This window comes from Diabrotica virgifera, chromosome 5, assembly GCF_917563875.1.
Source record: "Diabrotica virgifera virgifera chromosome 5, PGI_DIABVI_V3a".
In the NCBI taxonomy this organism is placed as follows: domain Eukaryota; kingdom Metazoa; phylum Arthropoda; class Insecta; order Coleoptera; family Chrysomelidae; genus Diabrotica; species Diabrotica virgifera.
The window spans coordinates 88,254,691-88,276,905 of NC_065447.1; the positions used below are offsets into that span (position 1 = coordinate 88,254,691).

At 34.3% G+C, this 22,215-nt stretch overlaps 1 protein-coding gene across 2 annotated transcripts in view; it reads left to right on the plus strand.

Annotated features, from left to right (window-relative positions):
- LOC114326854 (transcription factor SOX-13) overlaps positions 1-22,215 on the plus strand; it is a 576,610-nt gene that overhangs the window by 230,467 nt on the left and 323,928 nt on the right. For both annotated transcript variants that reach the window (XM_028275310.2, XM_050651483.1), the window contains exon 3: positions 16,535-16,676. In XM_028275310.2, the coding sequence (XP_028131111.2) occupies positions 16,535-16,676 (142 nt within the window). The remainder of the gene's footprint in view (positions 1-16,534; positions 16,677-22,215) is intronic.

The window sequence follows — 22,215 nt, forward strand, 5'->3', positions numbered from 1 at the left end:
AAACTAAAAGGATTATTCGAAAAAAAACTGTTACGACAGATTAAATATGCAAAAATCTCACACATTCCTTAAAAAATTTAAAAAAATATAAAACACATTCGTTAAACAAAAGCGTGGGGCGCGTCTTCATCCAATAAATGGTTTTCGCCCAACGCTTTTCTTTAACGAATGTGTTAGATTTTTTCAATTTTTTAACGAATGTGTGAGATTTTTGTATATTTAATCTGTCTAACAGTTTTTTTCGAATAATCCGTAGAGATAGAATTTTTTTTATTTTTTGTTTTTAGTTGATTTTTTATATTTTTAATTTTAGTCACTCGTAACTAAAGAAAAGCGTTTCATAAAAAAAATTTATTCATATTTTTTTATTTTTTACTTTTTAGTCTTACACTGTTCAAACATTAAAATATATCGTCATGTTTATTAAAATATATGTATAATATGATGTACAAACATGAAAAATAGTCGGAATCGGCAAAAAATTTGAAACTTTATTGTTTATTTATTAAGCATAAAGTAAACAATTAAAGTAAAAAGTGAAGTTATGTATAGTTCATATAATTAGCTACAATCTGTAAAAGTTTCAAGTTTCTTCATTGTAAAAAACAAGAGTATTTAAGCATTTTCCATTAAAGTCGTGTTTTTATTTAAACGATTAGTAAACATTAAAATATTGTTTTTTGACTATTCGTGTATTGTTCTCGCGAATGCATATGTCTGCAAATTTTCATTCATTTGCATTGAAGAAAAGGCAGTCAAATTAACGTCTAAAGATTTGACCCAAACGATTGAACTAAAGAAAAGCGTTTAAAAAGATAATTTTCATAATTTTAAGTTTCATAAAATTAACAAGTTTTTTATTAGAAACCAAAGAATTTTTTTATTATTACTAAAATATTACTACATACTTGGAGGTTTTTGGGTCCGCTCAACACGAATATCATGACGACGAGGATCACCGAGGCACCAGGTGCCTCGGAGCACCATAATATTGAACTCATTTCAATTATTTCCGAATTACAAATTTATCATTTTCAATTTCAACACTTCGAAATGCATTTCGGAAAATGCATTTTCCTTTTTCAGTAATGCAATTTTAATTTTGTCATCATCACTTCAGTTCACAAAGTTAACTGAGACTTTTACGAATCAAATGCAACAATTTTCATCGAGATGACTGCTGCTAACAAAACTAAAATTTTTGTAAAGTTTCCAGAATGTTGGCCACTAGTGTATATCACCTGCCATTTCATCCATGCTACGAACTGCTTTAAAAGCACCAAAAATTAAAAAATATATTTTGGATTATTTCATTCATAGGAGATTCTGACCAATAAAAAGCTACAGAAATCTAAATTAAACTGATAATTTTTGATAATTTCCCGTCGTCAAGTTTATTACGTCAGATGCCCTTCGTTGCTATGAAAAAATACATTCAGTAACATTAATGACAATTAATGTTTTAAAAATTATAAAAGTGATGACTTTCAACCTTAAAATATTTATAAAAACTGTGTGTTTAATTGTACTAATTTGTACTTACATAAATAAATTACAATAAAATTTTGGTTTTGAACAGGTTTATTCATGAAATAATCGCAACAAATTGCACTCGATCTCTATAATTAATATAGAATTTTAGAGCTCTTGTGCAATTACTACTGATAATTTATTTTGAGAAAGTTTATTATGAAATATGATAAATAAAATCTTTTATTTTGAAAAAGTTTATTAATAAAAAATTCATGTTCAGCGACTATTAAAACCCCCAAGTAATGGTTATTGACTGATATTGAATGATTATAACATAAAACTCTAGGTGATGAGTTCCACACTGGGCACCAGGTACCTCGGAGTCCATCGCCGTCATGAAATTCGTGATAAGCGACCCCCAAAACCCCCGCGAAATGGTTATTGAGTGATTTTGAATAATTACAACATAAACCTTCAGACGACGAGTACCGCCACCAGGTACCTCGGAGACTATCGCCGTCATGAATTCGTGCCCAGCGACCCCCAAAACCCACGAGTAATTGTAATTAACTGATTTTGAAGGATTGTAACAGAGAACTCTAGGCGACGAGTTCCATCCTGGGCACCAGGTACGTCGGAGTCCATCGCCGTCATGAAATTTGTGCTCAGCGACACCAAAAACTCCCGAGTAATGGTTATTGACTGATTTTGAATGATTATAACATAAAACAAACAAATAAAAAATAAACAAATAAAATCCAAAATTTAGCAGGCTAAAGAACAATGGTTAAAAAAACAATGCGCAGAAATAGAAGAACACCAGAAAAGACACGATCATTTTAACACACATAAAAATATTAAGGAATTAACTCAGAACAACAGAAAAAGAAAACCGGGAAGACTAAAAGATACGGATGGGAAACTTGTGTTTAGTACTAACGAAAAATTAAAGAGATGGACAGAATACATAAATGAATTGTTCAAAGACAATAGAACAGAGCAGATGGAAGTCGAAGTAGAAGATGATACGGTTTTGAAGATATTAAAAGAAGAAATTAAATTGGCATTAAGAAACAGCAAAAATGGTAAAGCAGTAGGTCCAGACCAAATCCCAGTAGAAAGTTTAAAATGCATAAATGATGAAACCTTAGACATTATCGTAGACTTGTTTCACAGTGTACAAAACAGGAAACATACCAAAACAATGGTTACTCTCAACCTCTTTGCTATCCCTAAAAATACAAACTCTAAAGATTGCAGTGAATACAGAACAATATCATTGATAAGTCACATTCTCAAATTATTCTTGAAAATAATACATGGTCGTATAAATAAAAAACTAGAAGAAGGAATAGATGATAGTCAGTTTGGGTCAGAAACGGACTAGGAACCAGAGAGGCGTTATTTGCTTTTAATGTGTTAGCTCAAAGATGCATGGACATGAATGTGGATGTGCATGTTTGTTACGTTGATTTTGAGAAAGCTTTTGACAAAGTAAGACATTAAAAATTAGTCCAAATTTTAAAGCCAAAAAACATAGACAAAAGGGACTTACGAATAATAACAAAGCTTTACTGGAATCAAAGAGCACAAATTGTAATAGATAACGAACCCAGTCCAGAAATTGAAATCAGGAGAGGAGTTCGGCAGGGATGTATTATGTCTCCATTACTCTTTAATGCATATAGTGAAGCCATTTTTGAAGAAGCATTGCTATCTCAAAGTGAAGGAATAATAATTAACGGAAGATCTATTAACAACATAAGATATGCAGATGACACCGTGATTATGGCAAGCTCTGCTGAACAACTCCAACTACTACTAAACAAAACAAACAATTTCTGTGAAGAATATGGACTAAAAATGAATATAAAAAAGACCAAATACATGATAATAACTAAGAAAACAAACATACAAACAAGCATACATTTGGGAAATGTACCGATAGAAAGGGTTGATAAATACAAATACCTAGGAACCTGAATTTCAGAGAAAAATGATCAAACAACAGAAATAAGGACCAGGATAGAAATAGCAAGAAATGAGTTTGTAAAAATGAAAACAGTTCTCTGCAACAAAGACCTTAGCTTAGAACTGAGGGTAAGAGCTTTGAGATGCTACGTGTTCTCGATACTACAATATGGACTTGAAAGCTGGACATTAAAGCAAGAACACATAAATAAGCTACAATCATTTGAAATGTGGTGTTACAGAAGGATGCTTAGAATAGCATGGACACAGAGGAGAACGAACACGGAAGTACTGCGAGAAATGGGTAAAGAATGCGAAATAATAAACACAATAAAAATAAGAAAGTTACAATATCTGGGACACGTAATGAGAGGACCGCGATATAAAATGCTAAGACTGATAATACAGGGAAATATAAGAGGCGGAAGGAGTATTGGAAGAAGGAGAGTGTCATGGTTAAAGAATTTAAGGGACTGGTTTAGATGCAGTTCTATAGAACTCTTTAGAGCAGCGGTGGATAGAGTAAAGATAGTGATGATGATATCCAACCTCCGATTAGGAGACGGCACTTAAAGAAAAAGAACATAAAACTCCAGGCGACGAATTCCACCCTGGGCACCAGGTAACTCGGAGACCATCGCCGTCATAAAATTCGTATTCAGCGACCCCCAAAATCCCCAGAGTATAAACATTGAACTTATTTCCGTCAATATTTCCCGTTCTAAATGTTTTATTTTCCATCTCTTCGAGATGTACTTCGAAAGTGAATTTTTCTTATTTCTTTTTCTTACTGCTCCAAATTCCTAGGTTTTGGGATTTTTAGTGCTTCATTGATTCGCCTATACTTATGCATCTTTAATGATTTAAAATAACATTGTATCGATTTATATTTGACTGTAGTTTACATAATATAATATTTTTTGTAAACTGCCTCTACATCCGTACTAATACAAAGCGACTAATTTTTTACCAAGTCACAAACACAGTTTTGTTTAAATACAAAACATACTTTATACTCATACAATAACAACAGTCGGTACAGCGGCGTTTATATTAAAATTCCTTCTCATCCTCAGTTATCTGAAATAAAATCCCATGAAAGCTCAGCATTCTTTTGAACAATATCGTTTCTTCTTTTGATCGTTGTGTCACCATCTTAAAAACCACCGTCTCGCGTATACGTTTTGTTTGATCTTTTGAGGCACTCGCATCCTAACGATGCTGCGTTTAATTTTCTTGTACGATTTAGATCTATAGATAAGAAACATTTTTGTGTGGCAAAGATGTTGCTATTCATCAGAGTTTGCATGAACATTGTATCCAGTTAAGCGCAAATATTATCTTTAGCGAATAAAACGTCTTTAGTTAGTACAGCAGGATATATGGTGGTTTTTGGATTATACTTTTTTTAAAATCTTATTTTATTAATGGACGTAATAGGGAAACATATTCTCCTTCAGTTAATAGTGTCTTTTTGTCACTGTCCGGTCCCCACTTTCTTTTCAATTATATGGTAGGTACTTCTTCTCGAAGTTCCTTCTCCTATCGAAGGTTGGAAATGGTTATGGCGCTCTTTTTTTTCTTTCCAGTATTAAGCCCGCACTTCCCCCTCGCCGAAGTCGATCGAGGTTCAACAAGTACGAGAGTGTAGACGGCCACCTTGTGTAACTTTGCCTAACTTCGTTCTACTTCCGAAATCTGTCGGTCTGGTCAAAGGGATCTTTGTCGGTATCGCACCGCTCTTTGTCGGTATCGCACTTCGAACGAGTGTGTAGAGAGGGTACTTCGGACTTCGGTCAATTTTGGCGAAGTAACTTCGCCAAAGTTGACCGTTTTGGGCTCCACACTCTCGGCGAGGTTACTTCGTCAAAGTTGACCGAAGTCCGAAGTACCCTCTGTACACACTCGTTCTACTTCGCGAGGAAGTGCGATACCGACAAAGAGCGGTGCGATACGGACAAAGATCCCTTTGATCAGACCGACAGAGAATGGAAGTAGAACTAAGTGAGGCAAAGTTACACAAGGTGGCCATCTACACTCTCGTACTGCTTGTTGAACCTCGATCGACTTCGGCGAGAATGAAGTGCGGGCTTTAGACGTAGCGTGTCATACACCGAGAGAAAAAAATTCTTGACATAAAGAAACTTTATTAATATTTAAGAAAGATCGACTTGGCATATTGCCTAAGAAATATATCTTTGTATGTAAGATATAATTTTCTAAAATATTTCAAATAAATTCTACTATAGCCAAAGAAATATATCTTAAACATGATTAAACTATCACTTTCTGGCAAACTTCAAACCCATTTATCAGAAAGGAATTACACTTGACGTTAATGAATTTTATTAATCATAAAAGTATATTTTCTACACATTAGAAAACTTTCTGAGCAATAATACTTCTTAGTAAGGAATATTATTATTTTACTATTAATAATTAATTTATTTAATGTTAAGAAATATATTTCGCAGAGATAAACGTATATTTAGAGTTAAGTTAATATTTCTTGAAAATTAAGTGATATTACATACGGCAAAATAAATCATTGTGTTAAGGTAAAATCATTATTTATTAATAAAACAAGATATAAAACGTTATTATTACATACAAATATTTTCTCCACTCTTAAACCACTGGCTTCTACACAACAATAAAAGGAAGGAGAGGCAAATCCAATTTCCTCAAATTTTCCTTCTTTTGTTAATAGCACTTTGTATATCAGCAATTCACTAAAACAAAATCGTTATGTAGAAAGAGTAAACTTACTTTAATAAAAATTTTTCTATAAAGATATAGATATTTATTTTGACAAATTTGGGAAATACAAAAAAAAACAAATACACGGTCCCACATAAGAACTATTAATACTAATAATAATCAATCATATTTAGTTCAAACATGGCATTATTTAACCTACACATCTTTGTTTGCTTTTTTCTTTTTGTTAATGAAATATTAATTATTTATCTGTATAATAATAAGTCACACAATAAACATTGTTTAGCTAAAACAAGAGGGAAAATACAACCAATGTAAAACATTGAAGCAGACATAATAATATGTAATTTTCTTAATTTTTATAATCTAACAGAGACAGCATACCTAATCATTAAGAAATTTTATTAGGGGAAAGTATTATTAGTTTACACCTAAGTCATTTAATACATATTAACTAATTCACGGTTTTCGGCAATAACATTTCTTAACCATAAACGTATATTTCTTTTAGACTAACTGATCTCTTTATCTCAAATAAATTAACAGAAAAAATCCTCAGCGTTGCACCCGCCATGTTTGATATAGCGTTGTATTGTATATTTTTATAGAAGACGATACATTCAAGAAACCTATTATACTTGATATACGCAAGTATACACGTTTTTAAAAAGGTACTTACATGTATGAAGTTCTACCATTTCTGGAAGGCCCCGCAGTTGGTTAATAACTCCTTTCTTAATATTGTTCTGAAGCTATATATTATATCATTCTGTCCCAGCTTTAAATTGTGGCATATTTCCCAGTTAGAATAATAAGCTCCTTTATTTCAGAGTCGTCCATCATTATACCTAAAAAGCATATAAAGTTACTACATATTTTGTTTCTTTTTTAACCATTCGGATACGCAACAATATTATTATTACATCTTAAATTACTCAATTTACTTTTATTTAATACCTATATATGTACGTACCTTCAAAATATCCGTTAATTTTTAAAGTACACCAATAAATCCAACATCCATCTATATGAACATGAACATAATCACGCCATCTTGACAAACACTGACGACTAAATCATAAATAGTTAATCTGCGCAATTCTTTTGTGGAAGAAAATCTCTTTGCAAGTAACATTCCGGCATTAATGACAAAGTTTTTATTTTATACCCACAGTTACTACAGAGGGTATTTCTGAAGAATTATTTCTTGTGGTTTAAAATATTTATTTGATTGCAAGAAAATTTCTTGTTCACAAATATAAATATGGATTAACTTAACATTATATTTCTTATACTGCAAAATATTTGTAGTTTTCAATTTAAGAAATAAAAACTTTAGGATAAGAAAATTAAATGTAACCATTAATGCATTTCTTAGTATTGAAGAAATTATCTGTAAGAAATTATTGAGTTGTGTTTAAAAAACTTGTTTCTTTATATGTGAACCGGTATGTTTAAGTTAATAGGATATGTTAACTTTTAAGAAATATTGCTCAAAGAAATCGGTGTTTTAGGAGAAAAGAAATTGTTCTCTCGGTGTATCTGGTATCAATCATTATATCATCAAATATATTAGTACACAGCGTAAATATTTCTCCGTCTAAACTCTGTCTCTTTCAAAGATAAGCGCGTAACTTGTTACATGCCATTAACGTAATTTGGTCACTCAATTTGGCCATTTCTTGCATATTATTAGTACGGTATAATATTTGTTCCGTATAATATTCGTCAACAGAAGACATAGAATCTCTATAATTTCATCCAAAACTTATCCAGGAGCAGACATATTCTCCGATCACAACCCGTTAGTTTTATCCATGAGAGTGAAACTAAAGAATGTAAAGAGTCCTAGCTCCAAGAAACTCAAGGATACAAGTGCGGCTCAAACAAGACAACAAACAAGAACTTAAGGAAACTCAAAGAAGATAATGCGGAAATTCTAATAATGGACCAAAAATGGAAAAAAAATTTAACATATCCTTATAATACCTATGTCACTTGGAATTGGAAACCAAATATTCACACCACTGAAAGAAAAAAGGAAAACCTTGGATGACAGTAGTTAAACCTGTGGAATAACGAAGAAAACATAAACAGCAAAAGACCTGAATGAATACAAAGAAATTCAAAGAAACATCAGCAAGCAAAAAATTTGAGACGCAAAGAAGGTGGCCCTCCGACAGATGCAAGGAAACAGAAGATCTGAATAAAAAGTCTACACGTAGAATATAGCTTTAATTTACATACAAAGATTAAACAAATGACAGGTTCTGGAAAAATCACAACAATGAATATCCTTAAAAATGATACGGGGCACTTCTTCTTCTTTAAGTACCGTGCCCAAATTTTTAGGCGTGGGTAGCTTCCATAACAATTTGCCGATATCTTTCTCGATCTTGTGCGGCATGTAACAATTGATCTGCCGATAAGCCAGTCCATTGACGAAGGTTTCGGAGCCATGAATATTTCTTTCGACCAATTCCTCTTTTTCCGTCGATCTTTCCATTGAGTATTAACTGCAGCATCCTGTATCTGCTACCTCTCATTATATGCCCCAGATATTCAAGTTTTCTCTTTTTTATCATCTTCATTAAATCACCTTCGCCTTGACCTACTCTGTTTAAGACTTCTCTGTTAGAAATGCGTTGAACCCAAGATATTCTGAGCATTCTACGATATGACCACATCTCAAAGGCTTCTAATTTGTTCATCATGTTAACCTTTATGATCCAGGTTTCACATTTTATACGGGGCACATTATTACTGATATGAAGAAGAGATCGTATCACTGAATCAACTACTACATACATCCAACAACTGTTTAATGACGAAAGATACTTGTCATTAGAAACCACAAGTAATACCGGATCACCAATGTTATGGAAGAAGTCATCTATGCCACGAAAGAAACAAAAGAGGGCAAAGCTACTAGACCAGAAGAGGTGTCCATCGAATTATTAAAACTCATTGATGAATATGTTATTGATGTAATGGTTGGACTCTGGTTATTGAGGTGTGGGCCTTGTTAGATGCCTATGGAGAAGAGTATATTTATGTGGATGCACAGAATAATTTTTAAAAGCCCGTGGACGTTTAAAAGTGCTTGAAAACCCCGTGGAGGTGCAAACAACAAATTCGGTAGTAGAAACAGTTGAAGTGAAAAAGGAAGGAAGAAAATGAGGTGTTCGTCTTGAAGTGCTAACTGTGTATGTACCTATACCTCTTTTGTGGTAGATATTTAAAAACTGGAGTGTCGTTTTTATATTAACAAATTTCAATATTCCGTTTTTACTGTTTTTATAAGTTTCTTTATTATATTCCATTTTTTGCTGTCATTCCTTAGTTATTTATAAATTATAATTAAACAAGTTTTTATTGAAACAAATAATCAAACTTATATAACAAGATCCAACACCTATGTTCTACACAGACTGACAAGTGTTAATATTCTTTTTTCTCGTCTAATGCTTAGATGATGCCTAGAAAATTAGTTTCTTTGATCTGTACCTTTAATGCTAATATATATGCATCAATATAATAATCCTACCGGTAGCTCCGTAGTTATATTATTCCAGAATGTAAATTTTTTCGATCTACATAAAATTATCTGGTACACAGAGTCTGAAAACTTAACGCATAAGGAGGTGGATCCGTAGAAGAGTTGAGTATTCATTTATTTTTTGTTAGAAGTCTGTTTTTTATTACAACTTGGTTTGTAAATCATTTTAAAGATAGCAGAAACTAATTTTCAATGCATTTACATACTTCAATCAGATTCGCTTGATTTGATGATTCGAGGCGTTGGTGTTATTTCAATTAAGGATAATCGTATGGCTAGTAGCGAATAGTTACTAGATGCGTAATTTTACTTCATTAAGACGAGCTTTTGTACATAAGGAATACAATTAATATAGAGTAGAGGACTGTGACTTCTCATTTATCTGTAATAGATGTCGCTACCGCTAGAGCGTCCGATACTCCGATGCTTAAATAAGCAAGCTTGGTTTCGTTGGAAGTTTTTCCTAGACGAATAGACGGATTGTGACTGCATATTGTAGAGTCCCTTTCGTCTTCTTTATTCGTCGTCTCCTCGCCTTATAAATTGTAAAAGGCAGAGATTAAACGCTGATTTATGTTAGGACGGGGCGTGCACGATACATGCTGTATAACAATAGAAAGCGCACGTCCCCGGCACGCGCCGGTGTCGCCCCGTTCTGTTGTATGATACACTAGCCAATGCTTTTCATATCAGACTATTCTTCAACGTGCCCCGTAACGGGGAAATCTCACGACGAGGTCGAATCGCGTGTTGAAGCGAGCTTCAAGTGTTTCCTAATTTAAACGCCGGCAAAGAGAGATATAATTAATTATATAATAGTGAAAAAGAAAGAGAACGCAGTTACCCTACAAAACGGTAAAATTAGTAATATTTACTTTGTGATAAAATGGGTCAAAGCATATGTCCCGAAGAATACAGGCAACCAAAAAGGTGACCGCCCCCAGAGGTGGAGGTAAAAATATTAGTACATAGGTTGGTTAATTCTCACAATGATAAAAATTAAAACAAAACGTAGTTTGACTATTAAATTACGACGCCACTGATGGGTCTGGACAAATAATCCCCGGACAAATAATCCCGGACAAAAAATCCCCACAAATTATCCCTGGACAAAAAATCCCCGGACAAAAAATCCCCGGACAAAAAATCCCCGGACAAATAATCCTCGGACAAAAAATCCCCACAAAAATCCCGGACAAATAATCCCTACAAATTTTTTTGGACAAAATATCCACACAAAAAATCCCGGACAAAAAATCCCCAAGAAATATTTGCTGCCGAATATAGTTCTCTAGAAGTTTTCCCGAAATTTTAATAAATTTCGAATTCCAATTCCATGCTCAAAACTTCAAATTTTACGTGACAAAAGAGATATGGAGAATGAGCTAAGGCCCCGTTTTTATGACAGGCGCTTAACGCGCGTTTTGTTAACGCGCGATTACAACTACATACATTTTACTTGATACCGTTCACATGCTAACGCGCGTTTTAGGTCATTGAAACGCGCGTTACCAAAACGCGCGTTAAGCGCCTGTCATGAAAACAGTGTCTCATTCCCCATATTTTCCACGATTTTTGAAAAAACTCACACTTTTTTGTCATGTATAATTTTTTAGAGAACTATTCGACAGCAAATATTTCTTGGGGATTTTTTGTCCACGATTTTTTGTGGGGATATTTTGTCCAAAAAAATTTGTAGGGATTATTTGTCCGGGATTTTTTGTGGGGATTTTTTGTCCGGGGATTTTTTGTCCAGAGATAATTTGTGGGGATTTTTTGTCCGGGATTATTTGTTCTAGCTTCCCACTGATCGTACCCTCGGTTGACGAAACGATCCACAGGCCAATCAATTTTAGCATTTGGTGTTATCTTAAGGGTCATAAATACCAAATTTTGACAGAAATCCCTCTACTTTACGTTGTGTTTAATCTTTTTCACGTTGGGTTGAATCCCGTCTTTAGTTTTATCTTTTTCTGTTACGTTTTTCTATTTCAAACAAAATGTAGCTCCACGCTCCGTCAGTTTTCTGCTTAAGACAGCCGGGTCGTCCACGTTCCCGCCCTAACATAAATCCCCCTAAGGGTGTTACAAGAAATTGGTTCCAAGAGAATTTTCAGATTTTTATTGTTTAGATCTGGGACTTCTCATTTCTCTTGTAGAAAACTTTATACCAACAATTATAATTGGCTCATACTCACTTCACCGAAATCAGACAAGTTTTGTTATTATGCATCGACCTGATAAAATTTAGTAAGTGATCATGAAAAAACGATATTTGAAGAAAACTAGTTAAAAAGTACAACCATTTTGAGGCACTGATAGGGCTAGATATTAGAATGGTAAGATAAATCAGAATACGGATAGAAAAAGCAAGACATATGTATTGACGGCAGCTATAATTGGTATCTAAATGGTATTTTCCTTTCATTTCTTATTGTTTCCGTTACTTCCGCGTTTGACATTCCTAGAATTCTCCTCCTCCTAAGTGCCTTCTCTATTGAGGTTGGCAATCAATATGGTAAATTTCTCTCTGTTCTGGGCTTGATGAATTAAGTCATCTCCTCTTGTGTGGGTCCAATCTCTGATGTTTCATAGCCAAGATTTTTTTTTCTTCCTATAGGTACCCCTTTTATCTTCGATCTTGCCTTCTACTATTACCTGGAGCTGCTCAAATTCCCTATGGCGCATTATGTGTCCTAGATATGATGTTTTTTTAATTTTGATAGTATTGGTCAGATGAGGACGTCTGTTCATTATTTTCAGTACTTCTTCATTGTAGGTCTGCTGGTCCAGCTTAACATTCGGCGGTACATCCACATTTCGAATGAATTCATTTTGTTGGCTCATATACTGTTTTAATGTCCAGGTCTCACAGCCATATAGTAATAGAGACCACACATAACACTTTAGTGTTCTCAATCTTATTGTGACTGATATCTTGAGGTTATAGAGCATTTGACGCATGTTCATGAAACTAGACCTTGCTATTTCAATGCGCCTTCTAATTTCTTTTGAGTGGTCTAGTTGACTATTTAGCTCAGATTCTTCTGTAACAAAATTCAAAGGCGGCCAACTTGTTTTAGTGTCCACGCTTTCAAGTCTTAAAAAAGAGTAGAGAATAGATAATACTGAAGCATCCTTAGGCATAGTTCTAACCGTATATAGATACCGACAACAAAGAAAATTCAAAGTTTAATGAATGATGCACTTGCTATTTAAATATGGTCTTAATTTCTTTGGTTTGCTCTACATTTATTTTATGTTATCCATGTTCTTAAGTATTTGTAGTTATTCACACTCTCATTGGCAGTATCTTCAATAATCAATTGGATGTTTGCATATCTGCTGATTTATTCATGCTCATGCATTTAGATTTCTTCAAATTTAGATTTGTCTTCAGCCCATATTCATGACAGCATTTTTATTGGCGTTTTCGCGTATAGATAGAACTTACGTAGGTATACCGAACTAAACAGCAGAAAAGCTGTTATGTAGCCATCTCAATTATCTTTATGTGCATTGAGTGCATTGACGGCAATTCTAAGATGTTGCAATAAGGTTCAGTTGAATCATTTCACCATCTAACTGAGGCTGTAGGGGCGTGGTTTTAGTTTTCGCAATGGATTATTCGGGATAGCTATATACTACGGACAGTACATACAGTCTAGTTATTATAAGTTGTGGCAGTTTGGGATACACTAACCATTATACCATTGAAATGTAGGCAACAATATAACATTACATGGCATTTTTAAATAATATTTACGTTCTTTAATTGAGAGCGCCATTACTTGCGTAAGAACATAATTATTCTAAAAAATTTTTATGAATTCCATTAAAAATTATAAATATTTAAAATAATAAATTTGTATAACATTTTAACCACAACACGTGTCAAAACAAAACGTGGCCAGACTAGAAAAGATGTCGTTTTATTGTGACTAAATCGCTTACATAAACAAGTTCCTTGTAAGATAATAATTTTATTGATTTATTGTAATTCAAAAATACTATGTAATATGAATGACTGGACTGCGCCGATAAAACTATCAATGCAGCGTTGCCGAAACATCTAGTTCTGCATGTTGTTTGATGCTTGATGCTCCAGTCTGTCTACTTGAAAATCCTTTATAAAATTGAAATTGTGCAAGACCTGGCAACGCTGCATGAATTCCCAAGAAATAGGTTAACCGTCTTATCACCGTCAAAAGGTCAAGGCAACAAGACCATTATAATTCCTTTTTTGTTTTTAATCTAAAATTACATTTTATGACATTGCGTAGATTTTGTAACAAGCGTGGCTCATCAAACGTATTGTTTATATATCCTTTTGTAATAGTTATTATAGCATTATCAGAACTTAGAATTTTATTTTCTGTTTAACAAACACGTAGTATGCAACATGTGGAGAAACATACCTATAATGCATGGACAGATAACTGTAAGATCCATTTTTACTCGTAGCGTCACGCTTCTTATTTAATTATCCCATTCGCGGACACGACTGCATATGCAGACAGTAATTTCTCTTTTTAGTGTCTGCATATGCAGTCGTTTCCGCGAATGAGTTAAGATATAAAAGGAATGTACGAGGTAGTAAAGAAATGGTAAATGTGTTTGATAATCATGCTTCTTCAAAACTATCGTCTGTTTCTGAGCTAGTGTTTTAACATGATCGTTAAACTTTTAATGTGGTCTACCCTCTGGAAGTCTAAAAATGTCTCTCTCCCTCTCTATCCCCCCTCCCTCTCTCCCTCCCTCCCTCCATAGCTCCAATGGCGCTACATCCAACATCCCAAATCGACCCTTGGCCTCCTCCAAACTGTGTCTACAACCTTGCCGGACCCTCGCCGATCTGATCCAGGTTCTCATTTCTAGAATCTTCACTTCATCCTCCCACCTTTTCCGTGGGCTTCCTTTTGGTCTTGACATTTGACCAATATGAAGAATAAAAATTTCTCAATCAAAGCTTTTGTGCATCCATACGCAACTATAAATGGGATCTGGTTTTATCTCATTGATCCTGAGCTGCGACATCGAAAAGGAGAGTGATCTCGGGCTCAATAGAGTGGTGTGGTTCTCGGAATGTCGGAGCATCTCCAAAGCAAATGAAGGACTCTGAAATTGTTCCGACTGGCGAAGCAATAATATGTGGCTATTATAAAGGTTTTCGAACAAATACATACAACAATCTTAAAAAGACCTGGTTTGCAGAATAAAGACTTATATGTATAACATATTAAACTTATCACCTGTCATCACATGATTGTGCACCTGTTGATATCAAATGTTAGAAAGGTTAAATTGGTAGAGTTAACGTAAAAGTACCTACGGATTATAGGTAGAACATCCATCCAATTCACTAGATCGGACACTGGACACGCCCTGACTTCCATATTTTCCCAAACCACAAAAGGTTTCTACATGAAAATCTGTTTTTATCAAATAAAGTTGTTAAGGCAATAGATGCGGGTTGCGGGTATTTAAAGTCTTCGACACAATCATTCCAGAGATGGTAAACTTGGTAAAGATGGGGAATATTATATTGATGATATGATATGAAACTGATTTCTGTATTTTCTAAGCATAATTCTTTTGGACATATAAAAACACAAATCTTACAAATTGACAAAAGTGCAGCCTCCTTTTCAACATATTCAATTCTACATCAGACCGACATGTATGCTCTATCTATGTGATATCTAAACTGTTTAAAAAACTTCTCCTCAAGATGTTTTGCTGTCGTGGCTAAGATTATTGATGATTGATCGATAAATATGACGTTCAAAGCACATGGATATTATTTTACTAACATAAGATAATAGCGATAATGAGATCAAAATTATTCGCCAATTACAATTTGTTGAAATCCTTGTAAAGACCAATAATTTTATCATAAAAACCAATTTTGTCTCCACTTCCTTGTGAGTTTCCGTTAATATTCTTATTTTGAATAATTATTTTCCCTTGCTGCTATTTGATTTTTATTTCCTCCCGCGAGTAGTCGCGCGGTGAGATAGAATCTCAATTTTTATCCTTTTTCGCGATAACTTGATGAAAAACTTTGCAATTTTAAAAAAATTTCGTAAGTGCCTCGAGGACGGGTGTAGTAATGCGTATGAATTTTTTTTCTTCTTCTTCTTTTTGTGGAATTTATGGCTTTGGGGAGAGCCAATTAGCTTTAACCCGCGAGTATAGTCGCACCGTTAGATAGAATCTTACATTTCATCCTTTTTCGTAATACAGTAAAACCTGTCAGTAACGGCCACTAAAAATGAAAGAACTATTGGCCGATATAGAAAGGTGGCCGCTATTGCCAGTTTTTGTGGTCTACATATAATTGGTTTGGGAAATTTTTAAAACTGGCCGTTAGGACAGGTGGCCGATGTTGGCAGGTGGCCGTTAACACAGGTTTTACTGTACAGTAAAATTTGTCAGTAACGGCCACTAAAAATGAAAGAACTATTGGCCGATATAGATAGGTGGACGGTATTGCCAGTTTTTGTAGTCTACATATAATTGATTTGGGAAATTTTTAAACTGGCCGTTAGGACAGGTGGCCGATGTTGGCAGGTGGCCGTTAACACAGGTTTTTTAAATAAAATTGTTAGAAATATATATTTTCAATATAAAAGTAGATAAAAATAGTACAAAATAAAAATTTGTTTTAAATTCGTATTTTGAGATAGAATCTCACACGCGACTATCGACGTTACAGAAGTTAGCGCGACTACTCCCGGGTTAATTTGTATCTACTTTATTTATTTCTTGTACATTTATTTTTATGTGATAATAATCTGTATTTTACAGGGATGTCGAACCAACAGCTGCCATCCAACAAGCTCTTTCGGGAGACAACATTATGGAAAAGGATAGAAAATTATCTGAATTAATTTTCCAACTTCAGATGGTTAGAGAACAACTGCTACAACAACAACCAGAACCCAACAAGGTAAATATGTATACTAATTTTTATTTTTGAAGCAAATTAAAATTCTAGTTGATAAAATACTAAAAAAATAGTACTATTATTATACCTATATGTGGATAAACTTAGGGATGATCCTGGGATTTCTTATATATGTACCTACTGTTTACAGGCTAATTTATAATCTACTTTTCGTTACAATAATTTTATTAAATATTAAATAGACATAATTATCAAAATTATTGAATTTGTTAAAACAAGTCTAATTAGATCGTTGTCAAAAAACTGCTCCTTCTAATGTACAAAAAAAATGTGCTCCAGCTCCAATTGAATCAGGCTCCTGATCATTTGTCACGTGCCACTGTGGTTCCAAATGCCGAAAACGTGGTCATGAACCTTTAAAAGCGTATATTGTTTATTCACTTCGGAATTACTTTCGTTCTTAAGGGTTTTTGGCATCGCTGATTACGAATCTGACATTATTTTTTTCCGAAAAACACAATGGCGGATCCAACATGGCGGAAAGAAATTGAAAATGTCAATCAAAAAGGAAAATTGTTTGTCAAATTTGGTAGTTTAAGGTCGCTGATTACAAATCTAACATCACTTAAAAAAAATGGCGGATCCAATATGGCCGAAAGAAATTCGAAAATTTTATTTTAAACGCATATTTGTTTAAAATTTTATATTACAATGGACTTTTGAAACTGCTGATTACCAGTACATTCTCTTTATGAAGTACAATATTCTGAACCTATTACTTGTACAACTGCCCATACATACTCAACAATCGCCAGAATTTTGTAATATGCGTCATTTCCCACTTTGTATTCAAGCAACTGCCAACAATGCATAGGCAGTTTTGGGCAGCTAAACCAAAGTGATTCTGTATCTTCTTACTATATATTTTAAGACTAACAAACGTTAGTCGCAGAATTATGCAGAATTTTGTACTTTTTAATGTATCTTTACAAAATTTTGATTATTTCAAGTTTGCATTAACAAATTTAAGCATCTATTGTTACTAAATCTTAAGTTAACTTACATCTTACATTACTACTAGTGATGTAACGAATATTCGTATTCGCATTCGCGAATATTCGCATGTTTTTGCATATTCGCATTCGCATCCGCATTCGCGAAATTTGTGCGAATGTTTTGCGAATATGAAAAACAGAAAAAAAATAATTTTAAGATAATATTAGGTTAATAAAATAAAAATCTATTCACTTCTCATCTTTTTTTATTAAGAAAAGGTAACTTAACCTCAAACATGCAGCTACTCTCAAATGAAAATATGCAGGACATAACAGCAGACAAAGAGACGGAAGACGGAATGAAGCGATAACACACTGGAGACCTTGGGCCTACAAAAGAGGAAAAAGCAGACCACAGACGAGATGGTCGAATGACCTAAACAGATACGCAGGGACCAGATCGACAGCTTTAGCACTGAACCGAGAAGAGTGGAAAAATAAGGGGAGGCCTACGTTCAACTTTGGACAAATGAAGGGCAATAGATAGATAGAACTTAATCTTGTATAATCACATTATCAGCCTTCACTTTTTTTTATTATTTGGTATTATGTAATAAAGCTTAAGATTCAGATTGATTTACACTAAATATCAATTAACTTTTCATTATAAATTTAGGAAACATTACAAAAATAGAAACAAATTAAAAAAAACTGAATATTCGCATTCGCATCCGCATTCGCGAATCTCGGTAGCAGATATTCGCATTCACATTCGTATTCGCGAATGTTCAAAAAATGACATTCGTTACATCACTAATTACTACATACTTAAAAAAGAAGAATCTGCTTCACAGCGATAAAATTGATAAACTACAAAACGTTTTACAGCGTTTTCAATATACGCGTTCTTTTTCACTTTCTTTGCTGATCAAAATAACCCCGGACATGGCTCACTTGTGTCTGAGCTATGAGCCAGAATACATCCAGTCTGATCCTTATAGCTGCATATTAGGACTATACGATAGTATGAGAAAACAACTGTAGACATGAAAATACCTAGATAGGGACTCTTTTTTTCACCTCCTGACCACGTTTTCAGCATTTGGAACCACTGTGGCGTGCGCGCGTGCGTGACATAAGAAGCTAGAAACACTTGCTTCTCTGCTGCCTGCAAGGAGTATTGTCTTCTCTGCATAATATATCTGAGATTATGTATTCACTGGTGTTCCATTAATTGATATCTTCTAGTACTTAGTACCTATTGAAACATTCCTTCAGAGTTCAGAGCACACATTAGGAAGTAGAGGGGATAATACACGTCCTTGTCGTACTCCTCTTCTTATTAAATATCTTTAGATTTTGTTGGTCTACTCAAATTATGGCTTTCTGATATCGGTATACATTCTAATGATTCTCACATTCTGATCATCTATTTCTGTGTTCCGTAATAGGTATGTTCGCAAGCCTTCTGTGCAGGGGCGGCCCGTCGGGGTAGGCAAGGTAGGCGCTGCCTAACCTCTTCAAATGTACCATACAATAATATTAATATAAATTATTTATTTCAAAATGGTAATTTATAAATTTTGACACAATGCGTACCTAAGTATCTAAAATAAAAAAGCTACTTTTTAATTTCTCTTCGAAGTTGTAATTATTCTTGTACGCTCCTCGTAGTAATACTACTGACTTCTATTAATGGCACTACCCTATGGGCAGGCACTTTCAAATCCGCCTAACCTAAAGACGAAAGAAGCTCATTCTTACACTAGCACAGCGCTGAACTGTGGATTGTCTAGCCCTAGTGGGCGAGTATTTCCGGGAACTTTTTGGGGCTAGGTTATGCTACATTTGTTTGCGCCTTCGGTAATGGTTACAAAGTTCTGACTACAAAGTCTGAAAAAACTAAAAAAGCGAATTTTGTCATGAAATTTGGTACGTGGAGTTAGAATAATATTTGGAACAACTTTTCCAAATAACTTTTTCCGATATCTCTAACGCGAAGCAAAATATCGAAAATTCGCCCTGTTTGTAGATTCGCAGTAGATAGCGTTTCAAATTTAAATTTGAGTTGACTATGACTATCTTAAAAAATGTGAACCATCACACTTGCTTGACTGCAAAATTTTAAATCTGTATTTATTTTGATAGCCGCAATATAGGGGTGTCTTCATCTTAAATGCGACACACTGTGTTGTGTGTATATAGGTATACGAGTATATAATATGTAGAGTATAGTAGAGTATAGAATAGAGTATATTATAAAGGTATATGTGTCGCCTACCCGCATACTAAGGTCACGAGCCGCCACTGACTTCTGTGTTGTATTTTGTCGAAGGCTTTCTTAAAGTCAATTAGGCAAATGAATATGTCACAGTTACATCTAGTAAATAAGGCCTCTCTAGTGCCAAAGCCTTTTCTAAATCGCATTTAGTCCATGTGGTGAGACCGCTCCCGTCTGAAAAAATTTCTGATTCGGTTTCTGTGTGGATTCCTATTCAAAAATGTCCCCTTTATACAAATCTGAAGGGTGCCGAGCGGATTTTTTGGGCAGAACTTGTTTAAACAATTTTTTTCAACAAATACAAAAGATCACCTTTTTTGACACGAAAAATATTTTTTTAGGTTTTTTGGGTCATTATAAATAAGAAAGGTATCTTGTGATTTTTCTCAAAAATTGATAGTTTTCGAGTTATAGGTGATTTAAAATCTGAAAAATGCTAAAATACGCATTTTCAAGACTTAAAACTCATATTTAAATTAGTATTTTTGAGATTCCCAAGTACTTAAATTCTAACATAAACATTCGTTTTCAAGATTCTGAAGACTGACTGATCGGGTCTACCTTCAGTTTACACCGTTGTTATTTAATTGTTAATTATGCGTGCCCATCCGATTTTTTTGCCGGTGCGGCGCGCTCTATTTCAAATATCTCCTATTTTTCTCCGAAAGATATATTTTTTAGATTCTTTAGGACATTCTAAATAAAATAGGTTTCTTGTGATTTTTCGCAAAAGTTAATAGTTTTAAAGTTATATGCGACTTAAAATCCGAAAATGCGTATTTTCGTAAGGTACCTGAATACAATATGCCCATGTTGGTAATATGCCCATTTCCGTTTTTTGCTTTAATATTTGATATTCGACGAAGGAGGCGCTGGACACACTGAACGCCTAATATAACTAAGCCCGTCCGACCGCACAAGGTTAGTTGTGAGCTTGCCGTGGTGCAGTCAAGTTGTACGTGGTTTTTAAGAGCGTGTTTATAAAAATTGACGTCAGTTTTCACCTCTCTTTTGCACTTAAACGTTTTAATTTGTCTACGACATTAAGTGATTTTAGTCTGCCATAGAGTACTTAAAATGTAAGTAAAAATCAAATATAATATTATTCAAAATGTTTTTATAATTTAAGAAAATGTATTAATCATCATGTGCTAACAATATGCCCATAGTGTATGCTGACAATTTGCTCAAGTGGGCATATTGCCAGCTTATTATAACAGTTAATTTATTGATTTTTTTTTGTTTTAGATAACATGCCTCGTGTCAGAAATAAGGGGATACGGTCGCAATGGAGCAATCAACAGCTAGAATCCGCAATTGCAGCAGTAATGAATGGAATGTCATACAATGCGGCAAGTCAAAGGTATAATATTTCTAGACGCACTTTGAAACGCTATGTAGAAAAAAATAGTACCAAAAAGGCAAAAATGGGGAGAAAGACTATTTTGAATATAGATCAAGAAAATGAATTGTCTCGACGAATTGTTAGATTGGCAGAAGTTGGGTATCCCCTTAGCAATAAAACTTCGAAAAAATGTGTGTTTACTTATTGCGAACAAAACAATTTGCCACACTTTTTTTCACAAGGAACCAAAATGGCTGGACGTTATTGGTTAAAAGGATTTTTGCAAAGACACCCTGAAATATCGATAAGGAAAGCACACAACATGAATCCTGCTCGGGCGCAAAAATTGAACAAGTTCATAGTAAAAGACTATTTTGACAAATTAAGGGGTGTACTTCAAGAATTAGATTTAATCGACAAACCTGAAAGAATTTACAATGTGGACGAGAAAGGCTGCAGACTCAGTCTGCATCATCAACAGACCGTTCTAGCAAAGAAAGGCGCGAAACGCGTACATTTGGTTGCTCCGGAACATGGGGAAAATATAACTGTTGTTAGCTGTGCTAACGCCAATGGCACCACCATTCCTCCTGCCGTTTTGTTTAAAGGACGGCGCATGAAGCCCGAATGGAAAGATAATTTGCCTCATGGCACGTTGGCGTTGATGACCCCTAAAGGCAGTATGAATGTGGAAACCTTCATTATTTGGTTGGAGCATTTGGCAAAATATAAATTGGAGGGAAAGTGTCTTTTAATATTTGATGGAGCCTCATGTCACTTAGACATTTCAATTGTCGAAGCTGCCGAGAAATATCAAATAACCCTTCTGTGTTTGCCTAGCAACACAACTCATGAGCTCCAGCCGATGGACAAAGCTGTGTTTCGTTCCTTTGAACACCACTGGGACGAACAAGTGTTGTTGTATTGGACCAAATACAAAGAACGTACTTTAACAAAGCA